At 36.2% G+C, this 24,950-nt stretch overlaps 2 protein-coding genes and 1 pseudogene across 2 annotated transcripts; 1 reads left to right on the top strand and 2 right to left on the bottom strand.

Annotated features, from left to right (window-relative positions):
• Positions 1-9,384: 9,384 nt before the first annotated feature.
• LOC110729377 (RNA polymerase II C-terminal domain phosphatase-like 4) lies at positions 9,385-11,355 on the bottom strand. Its single transcript, XM_021909110.1, has 2 exons — positions 11,174-11,355; positions 9,385-11,087 (listed from the first exon to the last, which is right to left on the bottom strand). The coding sequence occupies exon 2, from the start codon at positions 10,652-10,654 to the stop codon at positions 9,809-9,811; it is 846 nt and encodes a 281-aa protein (XP_021764802.1). The 5' UTR covers positions 10,655-11,087; positions 11,174-11,355; the 3' UTR covers positions 9,385-9,808.
• LOC110729429 lies at positions 10,994-15,615 on the bottom strand (annotated as a pseudogene).
• A 2,115-nt stretch (positions 15,616-17,730) lies between these two features.
• On the top strand, positions 17,731-19,434 carry LOC110729428 (zinc finger MYM-type protein 1-like). The gene has a single exon (XM_021909165.1). It carries the CDS (start codon positions 17,731-17,733, stop codon positions 19,432-19,434), a length of 1,704 nt encoding a protein of 567 aa, XP_021764857.1.
• Positions 19,435-24,950: the final 5,516 nt, after the last annotated feature.

Genomic DNA, 24,950 nt, shown 5'->3' with positions numbered 1-24,950 from the left:
AATATTCAAGATTTAGGGTTTATTATTATCTAAGCAAACCCTATTTATATTATATGTATATATATCCCCATTCTATAGAATAATTGATTGATCCTATTCTCTATGAATTCTTTCTGTTTGACAACACGTTATTAGCACCAGCCCTAACCGATTGAGCAGGCGAAATCAGCCATAATCCCCCTAACCGATTGAGCAGACGAAATCAGCCATAATCTCCTATCAGATTGTTATCCTTATCATACATTCATTCAGGTCTCCCTATTTTTTTTTCATCTTATTTTTATTGATATTGTCATATTGTTATTGTCCTACTTGAATTAAATTAATTATAGGGTGTTAGACTTGTTTATCAATTAACATGTTCAGTGATATTTTTGTATTGAAATGAAGTATGAAGTCTAATGAATATGGGATATGGGCTATTCGATTTGTTTCGGCTATTTTGTCTCATTTAAATATTTATTCTTTTTGGAATGAAATCAGTTTGGTGGTTTCATTATCAATCTCGGTTACAATATGAAGATGATCATAGTATGTTTATTTTGAACTAAATATTCAATAATGTTAATTATAAATGCAATTGCTGGCCTGACCCTTTTGGAATTTTTAAATTCTTGGTCATGATCGATGATCAAATATATACATGTTGCTTTCAATTATCTATGATTTACCGTCATAATTGAGTGACAACTGTTTTAATAGCTGTAGATTTATTTTTTTGGATTTAGCTAAATTCCTACGAAATACATAAAAAGTTAATCTAATCCTTCTTGAATTAAGCACTAGAGCTTGATTGTTAGATATGTGTAATAGGATTTAATGATGATGCAAATACTTTGATGTAATCATAAAGCTGAGTTTTTTTTTTTTTTTTTTCCCTCCCTGTGTCACTGATTTAGTGCCTACAAGGTCATGTTGAATTAAAGATATGTGCCTTGTACCCTTTGATGTTGAGTGGGTTGAGGGAAGTGCCATCTCAATGTGGGTGAGTTGATTTAAAAACTTACAAATATGTCTATAAAGTGCCCTTTATTATGCAGGTTGCCTATGATGTTGTTTATAAATTTTGTTGTTGTTAATAAATTCGAAATTTACAAATATGTCTATAAATTGCCCTTTATTATGCATGTATATTATGATGTGTTGCCTAGCAATGTGGGTGAGTTGATTTAAATTTAAGACTAACTAGAAAATTAGCTTAACTCACCTTGGTAAGTGTATTAGGGAGAAAACTCCATGAGAGTTTATATATCTATGACAAACTTAGCAAGTTACAGGTACATTACTTTCTGCTTATATCTTTTATGTTCATTGTTAAATCATGTTTGATTATGGATTTATTATTTTTCGTTTTGATCACGGAAGGTTTGTTTGGTTTTGATTGTTTCAATGTGTTAAATGTTTTCCTTGGTCTAGAGGCCTAAGCAACTGTTTGGTTGAGCATGGAGAATGTGCTAAGTTTAGTTTATGAGTATTCCTATTAGCTTGAGTCTAAAAGGAAGAATCATTATTGGTATTAATTCTTGTTAACTTAACATTTTTATTGAACTTAAAATGTGTACATTTGCTAGATAAGTATATTATTAATTTTTCACTGACATATGACATGTTAATCTTGTGAGCTTATGTGGCTCCTTTTGTTTCCTAAGCTTTGTTTTGGCCAGTATAATTGAGTATATCAACTAAGGTATGTTTTGAGTACAACTTGAACTAATTAAGTCATGTCTTTTTATTACCTTTTACTTTTGAAATGTGTAGATGGATGATTAATTTATTTGAATTAAGTTACTTTAATTTATTTAAAGTGAAGGTTTCATATTTGTAAATATTTTTTTAGTAAGGGATAATTGTTTAGTGGACATAGTAATACATGAAGATGGATTATTAAAATGATGTGTAAATTGAACATAGAACTCTCGGACATATGGACCCGAAGTTCCTTAAATTTATAATGGGTTAGAAACCTTGTAGAACAACCTAGAAATGTCTAATAGTTTCTAAAGAGTGTTGACTAGATTTTTCTCCTTTTACAAAACTAATGTGTTCCTATATATATATATATATATGTCATGTGAGAAATATACAAAGATTTTGAATGGATATTGTTGATACCAAACACCGGGTAAGAATTGGTGATTCATAGCTAACTAACTTACTAGCTCATTCTCGGAAATGAATGAGATATCTCATAATTATTGAAGAAATAACCAGTATATTTGCTTGATGTTTTCTTAATTATATATAACTAGTTTAAGGTCCCGTGCAACGCACGGTTTTTACTTAACCTAATTATGAATTACTATGTTAATTTAACAATAATTTAAAAAAAAACAATATTTTTAATTGAAACAAATACTTGAATTTCTTTTTAGAAAAACTAACTTGAATTTTATGTTATATTGATATCAAAAGTTACTCGTATTGATCATTAAACATTTAAGAAAACACAAATTTCATGATTATAGGATTTTATATAAGAATAAAATTTTATGTTATTTATAACCCGTGCAATGTACTTATATACTCCATATGCCCCTATTTTGTTGGCATGTTTTGACTGCCACAATATTTTATAGCATAGTTTGACCTGCATAAGTGTTTTATACAAATTTAAGTGACTTACTTTTTGTGGCAATTAATAATCAAGGTTTTTTTTTTTTTTTTTTTTTTTTTAGTTATTGAATTGTAGTGTTATTATTATAAATAAATCAACAAATATATAATAAAAGTTAAAGTGTTAATCTTCTTTCAAAAAAAAAAAAAAAGTTAAAGTGTTAATCCTGGTTAGAGCAAAAAAAATTTCAAATGAAAAAATATGATGTAGAATGATACAGAGTATGGGAGTAGTACATTATTCTAATAATATTACCTTACATACCTAGTATATGTTTTATTATAGAAAATACCTATTATAATGTATATGAAAGATTTGTTAAAATATTTTCATTGAAAGCATATAGAATATACTTAGAATATAGTTGCCAAATTGAAAGTTAGATATAATAGGGTATATCTGCATGAAGAATTGGAAAAAAGAAACAAAAAAAAAAAAAGGAAAGTGACAGTGGCGGGAAATTTTTTAATCAGAACATGACAAGTGTCATGCCAGTTTGCTTTTAGTATTATGTTATTGATGATTTATGAAAAGTTCATAAAAACATCTATTTGAGCAAGAAATAGTAAAATAAGTTCAAGTAATTAAACATGCTATTTTGAGCAATTTACTTGTTCTTACTTTTGCTTTCGGGAAAATCCTTCTTCAACATATAGATTTCTATCAGTGCCATGTAAAAATGTAACTCAAAATGTAACTATCACTATCACTTAGGATGGAATGGATTTATTATGCCCATATTTTATACAATTTTCAACATAAAGATTAATATAAGGAAAAATTGGTATTATTAATCCCAACTTTGGCTCATTTACTTTTATTAATCCCAACTATGACTTATTCTTGAATAATCCCAATGGGCAGTGTTTTCTTTTAATAGGTCTAAATGACCAGTGACCTGAAGAAAAGGTGAATTTTTTTTTTAATTTTTTAAATTGCCACATGTCACACGTTTAATGGTCCAACAAATAATAAAAAGAAAATAAAAATTAAATAATAAAAAAAACCTGAAACCACTCCCCTTCCCAACCAGCATAGTCGCACCAGCCCCACCACCGGCCGACGGCCTAGTCACTCCAGCCCCCACCACCAACAAACGACCCAGACCCCGACGATCCCACCAAACCCTTTCCCCTTCCTTCCCACCATAACTCTCGGCATCAACACTTGAGCAGTCAACCTCCCTCAACCCACCACCAGCGACGCTTCTCAACCTACCAACACCAGCACCCGCCCTCAACACACCACCAATACAACCCACAACCAGCCCATAACCTACCCTCCGCTTCCCTCGCCTCTACCTCAGCACCCCCGCTCCTTTAATTCCTTGCCCTTTTTTAAATTGGCGGTTCAAATTGATAAAATTGGGTAGCGAATTGCAGATTGCATTTTGTTTTGGTGGTTCGGTTGGTGACTGATAGGCGGAATTTGTGGAGGTTTGAGCTTGGTGGAATTGATGCGGTTGTTGTTGCGGTTGTCGGAAATTTGTTGTTGTCATTTACGTGAGAGGAAAGTGGTTGTTGGCGGTGGTCTGATGCATTGCTGTTGTAAATTGATGGGTTTGCGGCTTTCGAGGGTGGGGCAGGGTTGTTGGCATTTTCCGGGGGCGGGGGAAGGGCGGGAAGGGGGTGGGGCGTTTTCCGGCGGAAGGAAGGAGGTGGAAGTATCTCTCGGTGGGGGAAGGGGAGCTGGTGGTGGATTTTTTTTCATTTATTTTTAAAATTGTTGATTTTTTGATATTTTTTTTTAAACTAATAGAATGTCGACACGTAACAAATGACCTGCTATTACAGGTTTGGTAATCTATAAGGCCTGATAAAAGTCAATAACCCCCAAAATTATGATTATTTTGTAATAAGCCATAGTTGGGATTAATAAAAGTAAATGGTCCAAAGTTGAGATTAATAATACCAATTTCCATTAATATAATTGGGCAAGATAAGAGGAACAAGTAAGAGTTTTATAAGAAATTTTTTTTTTCTTGCTTGGTACATGACATTGCCAAAAGAATTTATGGTTTAAAAGGTGCAAGGGATTTCAACGTTTGATGGATTAATTCCATTCCCCCATATGTAAGGATTAGGAGGAGATAATATTTATCACATAAATTTAATGTAATCCTTACACATGAATATAAGATATAGTGATGGTCACTTTGGTACATACATTAGCATAAACATCAATGTTTTATTTAATAGAGATGACCACATAATTATTAAATGCTTAGAATGACACCATCTTGAAGATGGATATGAGTAAATATCATTGACTATATAACAGTTATAAATGCTCCAATGAACCTAAAGAATGCCTGAAGCGTGGTAGCCCAATGAGTTCCAAAGATAAGAATTTTCAAATAGGAAAGGAGCAATTATTGACAATAATTTTCAAAGAAGAGATTATGTTTAGTAATTTATATGTACCATGATTATATAAAATACTCTAGAAGAGTATAAAATGTCCAACAAGATTAGCATGTATTAAGATTATAATCAATGCTCTAGCAGAGTATAAATTATTATTAGATCAAGGATTAGTTGATTGTCTTGCCAATTGTATAAGGAAATATATGTTGGTGTTCTAATATCACATCATATTCATGGCCATGCATAAAGTAAGTTTAATAAAGTGATCACTAGTGTTAGAAAACTGATTAGTATTTAAATGTAGAGAAGTGATTGGATGTGATAATTAACTTAGGCCATCCGGGTTTGTTAATTATCCGTTATGCATGGAAACTTGAAGTTTCACTTGATATGAATGAAATGATGTGCTGAAGCTATCTCATGTTAGATATATGAAATGAATTAAATGGCAAGACATAACGTTGAGATTGAACTGTGTTTGGATTGTGATTTTAACAGTTTGTTTTGAGGAAATTTCCAAAAGATTTGTATATTAGTTTTGAACACCTTTGTATGTGAACATGTAATAAGTGCCCAGAATTTCATCACAATAGCTTATATATAGCCAAGCATTAGGTGGCTTGAAGCTCGTCAAAATAACTTTATGTGTGGAGATTTTGATTAATTAGAAACTCGCTATTAAAGTCGTTGAAAAACTAGAAGATTACCATCTAATGGTAGTACATACAAGTGATTTTATTAGCAATAACAATCTCTAGATTGGGGCTAACATATGCCAGCACATAAGAAATAGAATAACAAAAGAGACAACTGCACAATTCATGACACCCTATTAAGATTGAACTCCAGAAGAGATAAAAAATTGCATTATTCTCCATAAGAGATGGAAAGTTGTTGAATATGATTATCCTACGAGATGAAATTTGTTGTACTTGAAATTATATTCTAAGTTGGTGAACAATTGCCCCAAAATTTGAGATATTTTACCAACTTAGGGGGAGATGAACCGGAGTAAGTTGGCAAAAAATTACACAAAATTATAATTAGTTGATCCCTATTCCCTATAATGGTATATAAAGTTTCATGCCAAATTGTATATCAAGATATGTTGCACATCTATATCTTGCTAAATTTTATTTGAATCACTGCACCTAAAGTGTAGATTTTATGATCGATTCCTATTTATTTATTTGATGTATGGCAAGAAAGTGCAGTTGACATTTTTTGAAGAGTAACATATAATGTATACATTAATACCATGCATGGTTCATGATAGATATCTGAATTATAACAGATGGCCTGCGATATCATGCATGAAAAGTTCTTGAAGAACTAATACATGGTGGATTTATATATGTATAGCCCTACAAAGTTTGTGTATATTACAATATTGATGATTTTATCACACTCTTGAAGAGTATTTATGAAATGAAATATTGACATCTCAACTTGAAGTTTGAGTATGTGGGAGTCAAAGTAAGATTATCATTTGTATTCGCAAACTCTCATATCAACCACTCTCATACCAGTCTTGAAATGTCTAAAGAATAGCAATGAGATATTTATGTGTGAGGGTGTTTAATTTAATCACGTGTTGCCATCAAATTATTATTAATGAATTTTTTTACAGTACATGATATGACCTCCGGAAGATGGCATTAGTTTACTGTTTAAGGCAACTTTAAATAAAGATTTCAAATGATATAGAAATAAACACATGTATTACTATCATAAGTATGGCGGAATGAAGACACTTTGCATGCTCCACGTGAAGACTTGAAGATACAAATTCAATTTGGGAGGATCAGCTATAAAGAAATATTATTCTGTTACAAATGAAAAGTTACACAGCGACATTAGATTCAATGTAATAGAAGATCTCAAGTTATGTATTTTATCAGGGGGAGAAATTACGCGCTGCACTCGTTTTCCCTTAACCATGGTTTTGTCCCACATTGGGTTTTCCTGGTAAGGTTTTTAATGAGGCAGCATTTCGAGTGTATTACAAAGAATGTTGTACTCTTTTTCTTTCATTAGGTTTTTATCCCAAAAGTTTTTTCTTAATAAGGTTTTAACGAGGCACAATCTTCGATAATGGACATCCAAGGGGGAGTGTTATGAAATATTGTGTGGATATCCATTATCCTCCTTGTATCGATCCGGAATATTTTAGATTTAGGGTTTATTGTTATCTAAGCAAACCCTAGTTATGTTGTATGTATATATATCCCCCAATCTATATAATAATTGATTGATCCTATTCTCTCTAAATTCTCTCTGTTTTACAACACTTAGGGCTGTTTATGAGATTTCAAAGGCTTAGGGCAAACTAATATATGGGGGCCCTATATGTATTTATTTATTTTGTCCAATCATTAGGAACTTATAAATTTAATAGTATGTATTTGTATTTTATTTTTTTGAATAATAATAGTATGTATTTCTTTTTCTTATGTAGGAGGAAATTTCTTTTTATTACTTGAAACAAATAATCGAATTTTATTTAGTTGTTGTAAAAATAAAAACAAATCGAATTAAAAAATTGAACTATATATAGGCTACAAATGTAAAGTAATATTTTCTTGTTATATTATAGCATATATTTATTAAAAAATGTTATAGAATATAGACTTAATAAAATAAAATAATGTACAAATTTAATTCGTACAAAGGTAGTCGACAACCTATGCAGATACAATTGTCTAACTCATCTCTTTAACAAATGATATTGGTCACTAATCAGTTCGTTATCTTAGCAATTTTACTTTATTACAAAAAATTTGGGTACAATATTAAAAATAAATAATAGAAAATGAAAAATGTTCTCCACTAGTTAATTAAAAATTGATTTATTAAACTAAATGAAATTTGATAGGTAATACTTTGTATTGTACTATACGTAGTGAAATACTTGTACAAATTAAGGATATGATAGAAAATGAAACAAGAAATTATTTTCTTGATTAAGATAATAAAGAAGTCCTAGGAGAAAGAGTTGAAAAAAAAGTACCTTTTAGTTTAGGAAGAATACTCCTGTAATATTGAAGCCAAGTATCATTGAAATCACGACCTGCCAGTTAGCAAGATATGTGTAACTCATCAAATAAAAAGATCCAACAAGCCACGCTCACAAAGTCACAATAATATTATCATGGGTAACCTAATTTTTTATAAAACTACATATGATTATTGAATAACTTAGAAGTTAACAAAATTTGGGCCTTATTTTCCGTGGGCCATGGGCAACCGCCCCGGATGCCCTGAGTCAAATACGGGCACATACTTATATATTGGAATAACTAGTTTCTGGGACTATAAGATCCCTTGGTATTAGAATGCAATGTTTTTTTTTTTTTTTTTAAAAAAAAAAATTAATCAACTAGTTTATTTGAGCAATCATAGCAATCTTTCATGTCTTGCTACTATCATCTTTACACCAGAAAAATTGTCCTTAGTTCATGTCAGAATTCAACATTGTTCAATTCTTAAATCTAGATTATTGGGTGATTTAGGATACATAATAAAACCTCTACTGCTCTTTCTTCCAATTTCAGTTTTTCATTGTATTGGTATCTGTTCACTTGCGTTCTTTTTTAATGGTCTTTGAATTGGCACATCATCTTAGATTGCTAGCAAAACTTGTGTTAATACTTTGTTTGTAGTAAAATGGGTTAGATCTGTTCGTATTTATATCCAAGAACACAGAATCTGAACCCTTGGGCCTAATAATGCATATATTATAAACTAGCAAGGAATATCTATAAAGATCAATGAAGAGTATATGTACCATATAAAACACATTATGCATTCTTAATTCCAAGGGTTCAGATTCCGTGTGCTTTGATGGAAATAGGAATGCTTAGAAAAGAGCCGAGCTATTGTCTTTAAATGAAGCATAACACAAATTCTGCCAGCAACCTATGACATGTTTTGTAAACCGACATACACATGAAGAACAGAGCAATGGGCCAATGGCATTTTGGAGGAAGAAATGTCAGAGTTTTAAGTCCATGTTCCTAAAAATCATCTAATAATTCATTGAATTATTGTCATCAGAAAAGATCATATGAAAAGATCATCAAGACATTGCCATAATCAAATAAGCTAGCTGATATATTAAAAGACACGCAGCCAAAATAAAAGCAGGACACAAACATTGTACTTTTGAGTTCATGTAATCATATAATCATATATGCATCAGATTCTAAACAATTATGCAGCACATAAACAATTAAGCAGAAACCAAGAAGTGAAGTAAATTGGCGTACATGGATTAAAGTATAGAAGACCAGCCTGCGAGTGACCCAGCATCTGGTGTTCGCATACACCACAATACATACACAATATAGTTAGTAGAATCAGTCGCCTGACCATTCAATCCACATCATTAACAGCATAAGACCAACAAATTTGGATAAAGTCTACTTGCATATGACAAACTGTAATAAGTCACACCATTGCTTCATTAACTAAAGCAAAAGGCACATAACAGATACAAAAAAAATTGACAATCAATGTTACTTGGACATACAGTTTATTGCATTTTTAAAAACCCATGTCAAAACCTTGACACTTCTACATGAGTATGTACACTGAACACTTCAACGAGCAGTAAAAACACGAAAATGATTTCATATAAAAGGCCAAATGTAACACTAGTACTTGAGACCGAGTAGCATAGTTAGTACTATGAACTCTAAGCTAGCACCTCTTCATAGATGGGAAGCTTGTAAAGCTCGTGACAAACCGCTAATCTTCTTAGCTTTCTGCTTCTTTTGCTTCTTAGTCAATGATTTTTGCTTCATCAGTACCCTTTGAAGAACTTGTCTCACATCCCGGTTTCCATAATCCTCGCGGCTGAATCATCAAAGAAAGCGGCATGAACAAGCCTTAACTTATCCAATGCTCTAGCTAGCACCCCATTTTCCTCGCTTTCATCCCCATTCAACTGAGACCAAGACAGCCGCGGAGGGGAAGCATCATGAACTTTATCCTCAGGACTAAAGTAAGAAAAGTAATTATACGGAGTTATTTTCAACAAATTCGTCTTATGATCCTCCCACACGTCTTCATTATCATCCATTACCACTACAACTCGTTCATGTTCCAAGACAACATCCAAAAACTTCTTGTGCTTATCTAACGCCACACAATCATCCCTCGAAATTACCCTCCAATTTTCAAAATACCTCCCATTGGGATCGAGCAATTTCGCCATACTCCAAGCATAAAACTTACACCCTAGAGTATGTATCGTCATGTCAAACATCGTGCTCGCCTCTCTAAGAAAATCACGTACATACGGCCGTAATTTTGTCCACCCACCACCAGCTTGAAACAATGTACCTAATTTCCCTGGCAAATTATAATCAATTCCGTATCTTCTTGTTCGAACGAAATTCCTATCTTCGGGACTTAATTTGTACGTCTTTCGTGTATGAACAAGTGTATGATCCAAATCAAGAACTAAATGAAGCTTTCTTCGGGATAATAATCTTTGCAAATTGGTATCACGAATACAATTAATCTCTTTAAAACTTAGATTTAAATCAGGGTAAATATACCACAAGGGTATGGTAGAAATTGTACCGTTGATTTCTTCGCCACATTTAGTGCACGTATTTCGTATTAAAACAGGATGTGAGCACATTGTTGCACATTGTTGCAGCGCCATCCTTTAAGCTCCCCCAAAATGCGCGATCCACTATCATCACATCACTGTTAAGTACAGTGACTGCAAGGATTGAAGATTAGGCTCAATCATGAAACCTTTGATCGCGAATTCAAGGTTGATTGTGTCCCATTGACAGTGCAAAGAACATTCTGCCACACCAATAGAGCCTTTTGGCTGTGTCTTGAACTCACCTAGGGACTTTAAACCATTCATTTCTTGGTTTGTCATTCAAATTTTGCTTGAACTCTTGAAATTTGACATTAGGAAGGAGAAGTAAAGAACGGACGTCTACTGATCCCGAGTCGTTGTCTAACATGGCCACATAAGTGAATGTGTACGTTACATTTGGAGAGAGGTCTTCAACCTGAAATTTCCAGTCACATGAAGCCAGGATGCTGAAGATGTTGGTTTCACCACTTTAATTAATGCATCTCTGCAGCAATAGAACAACAGAAGTTATAGTTACTTTAGATTTCAACCTTACAATGAATATCCTTCAATTCTTCCTTTTATAGATACCTGTCTTCAGTTTCAGTCCATTCGCAGTTATCCGTGCAAGTATCCGAATCCCAATCTGGCAAACCATCATAATCTACTTTTGTTGTTAGGGAGAGCCCTGCCACATACACCATGAAGCAATTATATTGGCTGTCCTTCTGCTTCTTAATCCAGAACTTCTGTTTTTCAATCAATAACAGGCTCTGAATTAACAAAACATACACCATCGAAAACCTTAATTTCAATGATGGGTTGGCTACATGAAGATGGAATTTAAATACTCCTTCCGAATAATTGACACTTTTGTATAACTAAGTTAGTAAAAATACTAGTGAAAGTAGTGAAAAAAAGTCAAACGTGTCAATTATTCTGAAAGGACCAGAACAAAAGTATGTTAGCTATCATTTTAAGGGGGAAACAAGTAAAAAATTTAGGAGTTGACAGTTTGAAGCCTGTCTAGTATTCAGAATAATCGATGAACTTGCCTTATTTTTGTTGCTCGGAAAGATCCCAGCAGTGAGCTGCACATAGAGCTTGTGAATGGAAGACATGTTAAAGTGGAGTGTCACAATGCTGAATGATGGCTCCAAAATTATGAGGCAGCCAAAGCCTTTGTTGCGACCACCCATACACGCTAGCTTGTTCGTAAAATTCTTTACTCAGTCCAAAAAGCTCAAGTTGTTGGAGGGTGGTGAAATACACCAAACCATGAGGAAACTGTAGTTTTTGACAATTTAAGATCTCAAGCTTCTTAAGGCTAGACATCGCCCCTTCCTTTATCTTCCACATGACCAACTTCTGAAGGTCGTCAAGGTAGATTTCCTCAAGCTGAGGAAAGGAACCTAGGTTGCAAGTGAATGTTGTTCCTGTGTAAGAATTCGACAATCTTAGGAGCTTCAGGTGGGCTAATGATCCAGAAACTACCATAAGATCCTCATTCTTTAGAACACTGTCCTTCAATTCCAGTGCTAAAAGATTAGATGGCAATATCAGAGACAGCTTCTGTACCTGAATTTTTACAACCAATACTAATTTACGTAGGTGTTGATTCCGAGAGATAACGTTATTTACATGTTTTAAGGCTACTCCAACACTCCATTCACAGTGGAATGTATGAAGCCGATCAGACTTAAGGCTCTGGCAATCGAAGACGGCTTCCAAATTCTTTTCAGTTGACACAACCACCTTCAGCTTACTTAAACTTGGGTTTAGTCCAAGCATCACTCTTGAAAACCAATCACCCCCTCCACATTTAACACCCCAGAGTATTTGCAAGTTTTTTAGAGTACTCAACTGTAGTTCTTTAAGAGTCCAAGGGCAATTAATTGGCAAAAATAGATGCCTTAGTAGCATAAGCTTGCACAAGACATTAGGAATTTTGACAGTTTTATCAGAGCAGTCAATATTCCTGTAGTCCAAAGTCAATAAATTTCTCAACTTCCCAATTGATGGGGGGAGGTCTGTGATATTAGATGCCCGAATTCCCAAATACCTCAAGTGTATTAACCTCCCGATTTCTGTAGGTAAAGCTCCGGTAAGAGTCTTAATGCCCCAAAGATTCAACAATCTAAGCAATTGGAATTTTTGATCAAGAGTATTCAATTTTAATGTCTCTTTGGATCCATAGGCAGAGTGCATTACACTAGACCTTGTCAATAGTATAAGTGACCTCAAATTTGAAGCTTGTGTAGGAAAACATGTGATGGAAAAGTGTAAAGAAAAAGAGCAAATTAACCATGTTTTTATATGTTTAATACATGATTTATATACATGTCCTTGTTGGAATATAGTAATATAAATAGATTATAAGATATAAGACATATATAAATTCCATTCTAGAGAGGTCTTTTTATATGCCCAAGTAGATAAATATGTTACCTGGAATGAAGAGCAGCTCTCCGTGACTGCAATGCTATTTGAGATTCACCAGTTGGAGCTCAAACTATTGGTATGAGTATTACCTTGAAGAAAACATTGTTCTCTGGCCTTTCTGACACAAACTTCGCGCAATAGATCATGCAAGTGAATTGCTTTGATGACTCCCTTGCAGTTAGTCCACGCTACTTGAATCATGAACCGGTGACTCATTTCTTCTAAACGCTGCACTGCTACATCTTCAAGGGCATGTCTTCACTTGCAGAGACAAATCCCTCAGCAATCCACATTCTGGTTAGCATTCCAGCTGGAATTTGGCAGTCTTCCGGAAAAACACCCAAATAAAGAAAGCAAGGCTTGAGATTTCCCGGTAGATCATCATAGCTCAGGGCGAGCATATCCCCTACTTTACCATACATATGTGTGCATGTACCTTCCATTACCCTTGACCGTACAGCTTCATTTACCTGTTGCCATTCCCGAATGCTTCTTTTTGTATTCAAGATCCCAGCCAATGCTACTATAGCCAAGGGAAGTCCATCACATTTCTTTAACATTTCCTTGCCTAGTTTCTCATAACTTTCAGTATTGCAATCAGTATGATAATTGAAAGCGATCTTGCAGAACAATACCCAACTATCTTCCTCGCTTAGAGGCCTTGGTGCATGGACATATAAGTTCCTTTGGAGGTTCTGGAATCCAACTACTTCCTGGTTTCATGTTATGATAATAATTTTGCTTCCTTTATTATTTCTCACCCTTGGGAAGGCGGGGAGTATTTCCTCTAGTGCTTCTTTCCTCCACACATCATCCAACACCACCAAATACGATTTCTTTTCTAGGATGCTTCTGAGCTTGTCCACTAGCTCATCCACACTTGAATTTGCATTCAACTTGAACAACTCCATCGGGTTACTAACTTTCCTCAATATTTCGGATAAAACATGTCCGGTGCTCCATTCTTGGGATATATAAACCCAAGCACAACAATCAAAGCTTTCTTTAGTATACGGATGGTTGTAGAGCTTCCTAGCAAGGGTGGATTTCCCTGAGCCACCCATACCTACAATGGAAACAAAATTTACTTGAGTTTTTCCTTCTCCCATCAACATTTCTACCAAAATTTTCATGTCTTTCTCCAAGCCAACTACAAACTCACCATCATCATCATCATCATCATAGGGGTAGCTTTGTGGCTTTTGTTTAAAATGTCTTTCACGATTGCTTGACGATCTTAAACCTTCCTCCATTGTGATTCTTCTTATCCCAAAATCAATTAAACTATCAGTAATACGCTTCACATTACTCTGCATTAATCGTATCTGCTTCCCTATACTGTAGTCTGTAGGTCTGAGGCGCAGTATGCAGGAAGCACGTAAATTTGAGGAACCAACCCTTATTTCCTAGGACACCAAACTTTGCTGCGACTTCAAGGATGTAAGTATCAATGACATCCTCAGCATCATAAGCAAGATTCCTAATTTGCCTGATCAAAGTCTGAATTTCCTTTATTTCTTGCTTTGCATCAGCATCTTGTAGATATTGTTGCATAAGCTCAAGGTCCTGTTGTAGGCCTCTTACTAGGTCTTCTACTTCAAATAACAGGCTTGCTTCTTGGATTAGCAAGGACCCAATCCATTGAATAGCTGAATCTACAAGAGATGCAGCCATTTTACAGCTACTCCTGTATGTACATGCCCTTGTCAAAATGAGTTTTAAGTTGGCATACTGCCATACTTTTGCATCACATAATTATCATGAAGATAGACCAGAAATTTTCATCCCTTATGCATAACTAAGCCTGATTAATCTTTTATCTAAAATATACTGCCAATGCACCATTAAAACTTTCAGCAAAATTAGATATGTAACTTACTATTGATATCATACACAATTTAATAAATTGTTGTAGAATGTGAGTGGGTGTAAGATCAAGTCAGAGAAAGTTTAAAAAGGTGGGTTTGTGTAAGAAAAAGGTGAATAAAGTAGGGGGGAGAGAGAGTATGGAAATATATAATTATTGTGCGGTTGAAGGAATAAAATAGTAAAAGAGGTATGCCATAACATAAAAGGACATCCGACAATGGAAAGCGAGTAGAACAAAAGAAAAAAAAAAGGACGTTTTTGGTTACACATCAAACAAATAATCAAAATTACATATGATTAATATGAATTTGATTATGTCCAATCTGTTCTGTAAATGCTCACTTGCTCAGGCTGTTTCAGTTCGGTTCAAATCATGCTAACAAACTGAAGCTTATTAAGAGTCCCGGCTAGGACTTGTTATGCTTTCACTTAAGAATTCGTAACTTGAAGAAACTTAACCAACCAAACAATGCATAGAAATCAAAGCTATCATCAAAATAAATAAAGACAAGAGGAGTATATTACTGAAATACAAAGAAATTTGAAGGTCATGTATATCATAAAACACAAAATATAATACGAGAGATCAAAACATATTGAGAGTAATAGTAAACTTACTACTCGCCAGAAGAGAGATGAATAGGTAGATTGATATCTACATTTGTGGGATTTTCATCAAAATTGTGCAGCTTCCTAAAGGTCAACAAGGTTGACGCTATAGTTTGATTCACACTACATAATAGTCAAATCAGAACTATACGGCCCATTACCTTATTAATGCTCCCTCTATTTAATCAGGATAGTGACATTATCCTAATCCTCATATAATGAAGAGAAACACACAAATTTACTCCACCTTTTCTTTTCATCATAGTTATGAGTTTCCTTAATTTCCTATCTCCCACTATTTAATATTTGTAAGTAATAATTATTATATTCATCAATAAATGTGTTTTAGTCAAATTACATTACCGTCATTATTGCATTAATAATCCCACATGAATTAAGGAATTAGTTTTCAATGTATTTGGGTAACCATTATAGTTAAGCTTGTCCTATCCGTATAAGTCCAAGGACACTAATTAAATTTCTAAAAAGGTCTCAAAAGACCCAAATAAGCATAAAAGACACAATTAGGGCTCCGAAAACCATCCATGTATGTACTACTGTACATACCCCTCAAACTCTTATATCCCTAAGATGACCATCCTCTTTCTCTGTCCCCAAAATACTCTCAAGTATTCATTGTTTAGCATCTTACTTGACCGTCTGAGGCTCCGTCGTGGGCTTGCATTTTGCAAGTCCACATGAGGCCCATATCCGAAGCCCACGAGCAGCCTGCCAAGACCCAGGAATTCACTTTTTTGTCGAAACACAATGTATCTTATCCAGTGGCGGACCCACGTGTAGTCATAGTGGGTCCGCGGACCACCTATTATTTTATAAAAAAAAAAACACTATGTATTAAGGATTTAGCTTGCAGCCTAGTGGTTTTTTTCCCATCCTACCACTCATGAGACGTGGGTTCAAATCCCATTACTCACAATTTTTTTTTTTTTTTTTGCTTTAGAATGAAAACATAAGTCAGAACCCCAATTCCCCCAAATTAAAACCCTAAGTCCCAAACTCACCTAAATCGAAATCCCCAAACTCCAGCAACCCCGTCGCCGTTCACCGCCTCACCGACCGTTTTTCTTGCTCCTTCTCGCCGTCGCGGCGTCCTATTAGCGGCGTTGAGGCGTAGCGTGAGAAGACTGAGAACAAAGCAGCGTGAGACTTAGTTCAGTCCACTGCCCGCAACCGCAGCAAAACCACTGGCCAGCAACCCCGTCGCCGACCTCGCCAGCAACTTCAGTCGTCTGTCCCGGCGTCCCGCAACCGCAGCAAGGCTCTGCTCAGGCGTGAGTGTGAGGTCTTCATTCCGTACTCTGTGAATTCAATTTTGTTTTGAGGTTAGTTTTAAACTTTTAATTTACATAATTACATTGCAAATTGATTAGATTCTATATCAAATCATCAGTTTAAATGTTTAATTATCAAAATTATCAGATTATATGTATATCACGATTCACGAATTTACTGTATGAGTTGTTTTTTTTTTTTTTTTTTGGTGAAATTTCTTGATTTTATTAGAGCTTGATTATTTGTATGACTTTATTAGAGCTTGAATCTTAAGACTTGATTATCGTCACTTGATTATCTGTATGATTTTATTAGAGGTTGAATGTTGTGATTTGTGAATGTGAGTTGTGGCCGATATTTGACCATTTGAGCCCTATTATTTTATAGTATTATTTCTGTTTAATTGATAAATGATAATAGTTGTCCAACTTGCTTATTAGCTATTGAGAATGGTGATTGCTAATTTGGAGATTTGGGGTTGAAGGATGGATTGAAATTGAGGTTAATGAGCGTTCTTTTGATAATATTATTAGTTTTATTAACTTTGAGAGAACCCTACCTTCTTGTATGATTTATCTAATTCAACATTTAACTTCAATTTCAGAATGAAAAGAAAAACAACTCAAGATATTTCAAGTTTTTTTACTAAAAAAGTGCGTACTCTAAATCCTCCTCCTCCACAAAATGATACTCCTCCTCCACAAAATGATACTCCTCCTCCACAAAATGATTTACCCTTTCAAGAAAGTGAACCAAGTTCTCCTTTACATCATGCTAGTGAACAACATTCTTCCCCATCTCACAATTTCCCTCAAAATGAAGATGGGCAATCTTTTCCCCAAGGTGGTTCGGATCCTAGTGCTCAAATTGGTGAAGGAAGGTTAAGTGCACTTGATATTATTAATCTTCCACAAGACCCCGGGAAAAGAAGAAGGATGTGTGATTTTCATCCCGATGATAGGGATTTAGTGCGGAGAACATACATTCAAAGAAAGCCATGTCAACCTAAAGATCATGCGTTTCCTCAAACACTTTTTGAGCCGAAAAAACGTCGATTAAATGTTAATTGGTTTGATACTTGGCCAACATGGCTTGAGTATAGTGTTGAGAAAGATGTTGCCTTTTGTTTCATTTTCTATCTATTTAAGGATGGTAACACAGCGGGAGTGGATGCTTTTGTTAATGGAGGTTTCAGACGTTGGAATAGAAGAGACACAATTGTAAAGCATGTTGGTGGACACAAGAGTGCTCACAATAATGCTGTGATTGCTATGAACTTTTTCATGAATCAAATGAGTAGCATTGCCACCGCTTTATCAAAACAAACAGCGGAAACCATGAGTGCCTATCGTAAGAGATTAGAAGCTTCAATTGAAACCATTAAATGGCTATTGTTCCAAGGGTTGCCTTTTCGTGGTCATGATGAAAAGGAAAGTTCATTGTCTAGAGGTAACTTTCTTTCGTTATTAACTCTTCTTTCAAACCATGATCCTGAGTATTCCAAAGTTGTTTTTAAAATGGCCCCTGGTAATTGTCAACTTACTTCTCCAAGTGTCCAAAAAGATATAATCAATGCTTGTGCTAAAGAAACAACTAAAGCAATATTGGAAGAACTTGATGGTGGATTTTTTGCTATTCTTGCTGATGAATCTGCCGATGTTTCCGATAAGGAACAAATGGCACTTTGTTTGAGATTTGTTAATAAAAAGGGGGAAGTGTGTGAGCGTTTTCTTGGTATTGTGCATGTTCCTGATACTAGTTCTTTGACTCTCAAAGCTGCTATTGAGTTATTACTCATGGAACACTCTTTAACTTTCTCTCAAGTTCGAGGTCAAGGTTATGATGGGGCAAGTAATATGCAAGGTTCAATCAATGGCCTTAAAACTCTAATTTTGAATGAATGTTCTCAAGCATACTTTGTTCATTGCTTTGCTCATCAACTTCAATTGACACAAGTTGCACTTGCTAAGAAAAACTCAGATTGTGGTTGGCTTTTTGTTGATGTACTTGCACCTCTCTTGAACTTTGTGGGAGGTTCACCTAAGAGGAAAGAATTTCTTCGAGAAAAACAACGTCAAGGGGTTGTAGAAGCATTATCTTTGGGTGAAATTGAATCGGGAACTGGTTTGAATCAAGAACGTGGCTTATGTAGACCTTGTGATACTCGTTGGGGATCTCACTTTAAAACCATTTTGAATGTGCTTGATTTATATCCTTCAATAGTTTTGTCACTTGATTCCATTGCAGAAGTATCTGATACACTTGATTCAAATAAAGCACAATCTATTACACACTTGTTGATGTCATTTGATTTTGTGTTTGTGGCACACTTGATGGTTGATATATTTGGAATTACAAATGCGTTGAATGTGGCATTGCAAAAACATGATCAAGATATTGTAAATGCAATGGTCATGGTTGATGTAACCAAGACTAATTTGCAAAAATTGAGAGATGAAGGATGGGATTCACATATGGAAAAAGTCACTTCTTTTATGGCTAAATATGGCATTGAGGTTCCAAACATGGAGGGGCGATATGTGGTTCCTGGAAGAAGAATGTATAGAGGTGAAGGTCCACAAGTGACTAATCTTCATCATTTTAGAGTTGAAGTTTTTCTAAGTGTCATTGATCTTTAATTACAAGAACTTGAAAATCGATTTCCCGAGGTAAGTAAGGAATTACTTGTGTGTATGTCTTGCTTTAATCCTGCAAATCGATTTCATTCTTTTGACAAAAGAAAGTTAGTTCAACTTGCCAAATTTTATCCCGATGAATTTTCAAGCTCTGAGTTATTATTTTTTGAACATTCACTTGAAAATTTTATTGTTGATGTTCGAAATGATGAGAGATTTTGGAATTTGAAAAGTCTAAGTGAACTTTCTACGAAACTTGTTGAGACGGGAAAGTTTGAAACTCATGATCGAGTCTACTTACTTTTGAAGTTAGTGTTGATTCTTCCTGTTGCAACGGCAAGTGTAGAAAGAGTATTTTCCGGAATGACGCAAGTGAAAGATAAATTGCGTAATAGCATGGGAGATCAAATGTTGAATGATTGTTTGATTACTTATTTAGAAAGAGATTTGTTTTTGAATGTTAGCATGGATGATATTGTAAATCGTTATCAAAATATAAAAACTCGTCGAGAGCAATTGTAATAAAATTAATAATTTTTTAGTTGTAATACGAATTTGCATTACTTTATGAAATGAACTTTTTTATGTAATTTTTTTTTTGTTCATTATACAAGCTTTGACTTTTTTTTTGATACTTTATGCGGTCGATGGACGATGATGGGACCACCTATTAATCAAATCCTGGATCCGCCACTGATCTTATCAATTTGTATGTAATTACTCATATATTAAATTGATAAGGGATTGAATTTGTAAGTAATTTTTGACTAAAAATACATTTTATTGATTTGTTAAGATGGAAATTACTTGCATATAATCTGAATAAGGAAACATAACATACATCAATATCAAGCGGTATTTTATTTCCTATTCACTTACTTGAATAAGTAAGGAGCTGCAGATGAATCTGACTCTATGAATTCCTTCCTTTAATCTGCCTTGATCATATATACCAAAGGAAAGAACTACGTGAGAGTTTCAAAGATATTAGTGAGTTTTTTTTCTATTATGACATGATATATAGTGGCTTATTTACTTGCATGAAAGCTTAGTAGGAGAAGGTGAATGAGCTGATCGGAACTGTGACTGGCTTGCTATAAATAAACTGGATCCGCTGAATCTCATTTGCGACACCTTAGGTAGCACCAACTCAAAAGTCCGCTTTCGTTGCCACTGGGCTATGGAATACCAATAGATTGTTCCCCCTCTTCCAATGTAATAATATATCTTCAACTGCAAATAATATATTATTTGTTACTAACTTCTATTATATTAACCTCCCCTACTTCCTTTGTGATCTTCTACCTTTCGTCCTTTGCATTCTAAGGTGGTCTTTCACCTAATTATTACTTATGTTCCGGGTGGAAACAATGGGACCTTCATCAGATCCCTTTTAAAGAGGTGGACCGATTTCGGTCCAAAGAACACTGGAGCCGAGGATTTCCTGCACAACAAAGAACACGTAAACTAGCCTGGGGGTTGCCGAGGAAGGCCCCTCCGATGCTAAAGTCAGTTCAATTGAGAGAGAAAGCTATGCAAGAGATTTTGTGCTTGAGGCTTTTGTTGCATGTCCGCATAAATGAGACAATTGATGGCTTTTGTACCTTTGCTTGAATAAGGAGGCTTGGGCCCTTGAATTCAAGTGGGCCTGACACGTTTACTGGACTTTTGTTGACTTTAGCATATTTTGGAAGGTTGAACCTCGCTTTGGGCTTTTAATTGAATTATTTGGACTGACCCAATCATTGTGACTGGATTGGACCCAACCAACTTGCCCCCCAAACCCGATTCGACTGAAAGACGGGTTGGGTTTTGATTTGCAAAATAGAGAGAACAAATAATTGCAATTTGAATCTTGGAAGAATCTGGACAATTAATGATGTTTAACTGCCATTAAGGAGAATAATTAGGGAAGATAAGGAGTTTATTAGTGGGTAGTTAACTTAGAACGTGTATAATGATTTGTGTTTAATTTGGAATTTGTAGGGTTTTTGGCGGTTTAGGACTTTTAGAATTTTTTATTCTTGGAAATCCCATATAAAAACACCCTCACCACTTTTCCGTAATCAATTTTCACAAAAACACACTAATTCGCCCGAGTTCACTGTACCCACTGAAATTCCCGATTTTTCTTCACCTTTAATTTCTGCGATTCTGCTGCTGAAACTGAAATCCGTTATTACGAACTTAAAGATCGCCAGATTCCGAGTCTAACTAGGGTAATTTTTCTTGAAACTTGTTCGGATTTTTTTGGTTTTGAGCATTTCCCCCTTTTTCCCAATTTCCACTTTTTCGCAAAAAATGGTTAGAGGTCAAATTTCAAGAGAGAGACCTTTGGGTGACGAGGAAGATTTCGAGATGACTGAGCTGGGTGCACGGCGCAGTCAACCTTTAAAGCGAATGCCCTCTCTCAGCCACAGCCATAACTCTCCGCTTCCAAGAAGAGAAAGTAGGGTTCCCTCTCAAAAGCCCCCTATTGCTGTAATTCCCCTGACTTCGGTGTCGTACCGTGGTTGGGAAGAGGCCACAACCTCAGCCAGCGGCTCTAGGCATGGGCCTCGGCGCTTGCCTGAAGGCGCCGAGGAATGGCAGAATCCACTCGAAAATTGCGGGTTAATGACTGCTGCCCCCTATGACTAGTGGGTCAAAGGGGATGCCCTCCATCACTTTGTCGAGAAAATAGAGATTTTTATGGCATAATGGAGGAAGACGGGTATTAGTGTCAAATGCCCGTAGCCGAAGACATAATTCACAAGCCTTCACCTAATTACCTTGACGTGTATACCAGACAGCTGCAATTCGGCCTTAGTTTTCCTCTCCACCCTTTTTTAATCCAGGTGCTGAATGGGTACAATATTTCTCTGTGCCAATTAACCCCGGTAAGCATCCGAAGAGTCATGACATTTTTGTGGGTCAGTATCTTCTATGGATTCCAACCAAGCATCCAGGTCTTCAGAAAATTGTATAAACTGGTGCCGGACCAGCAATCCAATAAGCACCATGGACCTGGATGGTGGAGGATAGAGACCCGAAGAGGGTATTTGACCACTTGGCCAAACGATACTTCGGACAAGGACTGGAGAGGTCAATGGATTTGGGTTCGGGCTCTTTCCGAGGAGGACCATCTGAACTATTACGGAGGGCCAAGGCATTTGAGAATGCCTGATCCGAAAATGAGCGCTGCACCCTCGGCCTTGATGAATTTTCTGCTGAAGAGGAGGAGTTGCTGAAACTCTTCAAGAAAGTGTTGAATGCAAGGGGTGCTGGTCAAACAGTCTATGTGTCGGAGACCTGGCTCCCTTGCTATCATTATATCTTCAAAGAGAAGATACTGGCAGCTGTCGGCCTTAGCCGATAGTTTCAAGATGGTGAGATCCTCGGCTAGGGCTGAGAGTCTTTACTTAGCTTATTTTTCTTCTTTTGATGCCTTACTTCTTCGTGCAGAATAACCCTTTGTTTTCTTTATGGTTTTTCAGTGCTGCACGAAGGAAACTGCAGCTTAGAGTACTATCGGCTCGGAATTATTGCAGCTCGGAAAGTGATGAGGCGCGACCATGCGATCACTCCCCCATCTGCTAGGGGTCCCGCGCTACACCCTTCTCAGCTGGAAATTGTTAAACAAGCTGAATATTCCGAATAGAAGTCGTGGTACTTGAAGATGGACCCATTCTTTCTATTGGACCCCGAAGAACAAATTGTTGCCGCTGCAGCTGCAGTTAAGGCCGGAGTCTTTGCTGTTAACTCCGAGCAGAACGCTGAGCAGTCAACACCTGTTGCTGGGCCGAACGTGCTCACTGCTTCAGAAGAGGAGCTGCTAAGGAATTCGGTAAGCTCTTAAAATGCATTTGAACTTTTCAGCTTTGACTTAGAATTTCATTTGAACTTTCAATTTGTGAAATAATTCTTCAAAACTTTCCTATGTATCGAACTTCGGCTGCCTTATTCCGTCTACCCAGACCTTTCAACTTGTGAAACTTGTCTAAGTATTAAGCTTCGGCTCATAGTGTTCTCTTTTTTTTTTTTTTACTGACATCGTTCTCTTACCCCCCTTGTCTCTTCTTCTGCAGTCTGACGAAGAAGAGGGAGATAAAGCAGAAACTAACCAAATACCCTCATCTCCTTCGGACGAAGAAATGACCAGAACTAGAAGGTGAGCCATTTGGAATCCGGGATAATTCCCGGTAGACGAGCCTTCTCCAAAAAGACCTCGGCTGGATGGGGACCAGGACGAGGCTGCCGAAGAGAAAACTCCCCCTCCTCTTGAAAACCAGGAGGAGGATGAACATCAAACTCCCCCAAACCAGAGAACTTCTCCACTTCCTCTGCATGTCTTTGACTCATTTGCTTAGGAAGTTCAAAAGGAAACTGATGCCCTCTTCTCGCAGCCCACCGAAGAGGATGATTTAATGATTCTGGAGGGGAAGCCAGAAGACTTTAAGGAGGCTGATGAAAGAGTCAAGATCCCCATCTTTCAAGATGTACATTTGGCAAGGAACACTTTCCGGACCTTCCAGTCCGGTGAGATGGGGTTTGAGACCACCCCTCTTGTTGATGTCCCAGATGCTGTTCGGGACAACCTGATATCCAGCCGAAACTCTGCCGTTGATTTCTTCAGCAATTTGTCTAGCCTTTCAGAACCAAAGAGGGCTAGAGTTTGGTCTCTTCGGGCCGCTGCTGGAGCGTCCGAACCTTTTGCAAGGGTGCCTGACCCTTTTGTTGAGACATCAAAGCTCTTGATGCAGGTAACCACACTTAAAATTTCTTGTTTAAGCATTTTAGCTTGCTTTTTTTTTTCTAATTTGCTTTTTAATCACATATTTTGCTCAATTTCTCTAAGTCCATTTCCTCGGCTAACTTGTTTTCCTAACTTGTAGGCCGTTCAGAGCCACGTTGTGGCCGTGGGTCTGAATGAAGAGCTGAAAACAAAAGTTGATGAGGTTAGCGTTGAGCTCAGCTGGCTGAAAAAAAATGCCAGAAGGCAGAAGATGCAGCCTCGGCGAGTCAATCTCATATGAACGAAATGGCGGCGAGCTTCCGCAAATTTTTCCATGAGATTGATCATTCTATCTTCCCCCAACTCGAAGAAGGTGAGGCCTAAATGAAAGAATATGGGGCAGATGATATTCCAAGCTTCAAGGCTCGAATCGCTGAGAAGTTGAAGCAGGAGGTCGACGTTCGGCAACATGAGGTGAAAGAGCTAAAGGACAAAGCTGCCCTTGCTGAGAAAAAGGCCCAAGAGAAGCAAGATGATCTAAGGGCTGAGGTTCAGAGTCTCCGTGATTAGATGAAGGCAAAAGACTTCAATTTATTTGAGGTTTAAATCAGCTCGAAACTAAAAAAGATGCAGCTGCACAAGCAAGGTCAGATTTGAAAGTTGCCGAGGACTTGCTGAAGGTCCGTATCTATACCCAAGAGCAATATGACGAGGGGTTTGAGAACGGCTTCAAAGTTGCTCGGTGTTTGGCCTTTCACGCTGACCAGACCATTGATTGGGACTCGATTGAAGAATGGTCAATGGA

This window comes from Chenopodium quinoa, unplaced genomic scaffold (assembly GCF_001683475.1).
Source record: "Chenopodium quinoa cultivar QQ74 unplaced genomic scaffold, ASM168347v1, whole genome shotgun sequence".
Classification (NCBI taxonomy): Eukaryota; Viridiplantae; Streptophyta; class Magnoliopsida; order Caryophyllales; family Amaranthaceae; genus Chenopodium; species Chenopodium quinoa.
The sequence above is the reverse complement of the archived record's forward strand: the minus strand, read 5'-3'. Positions and strand labels throughout refer to the sequence as shown.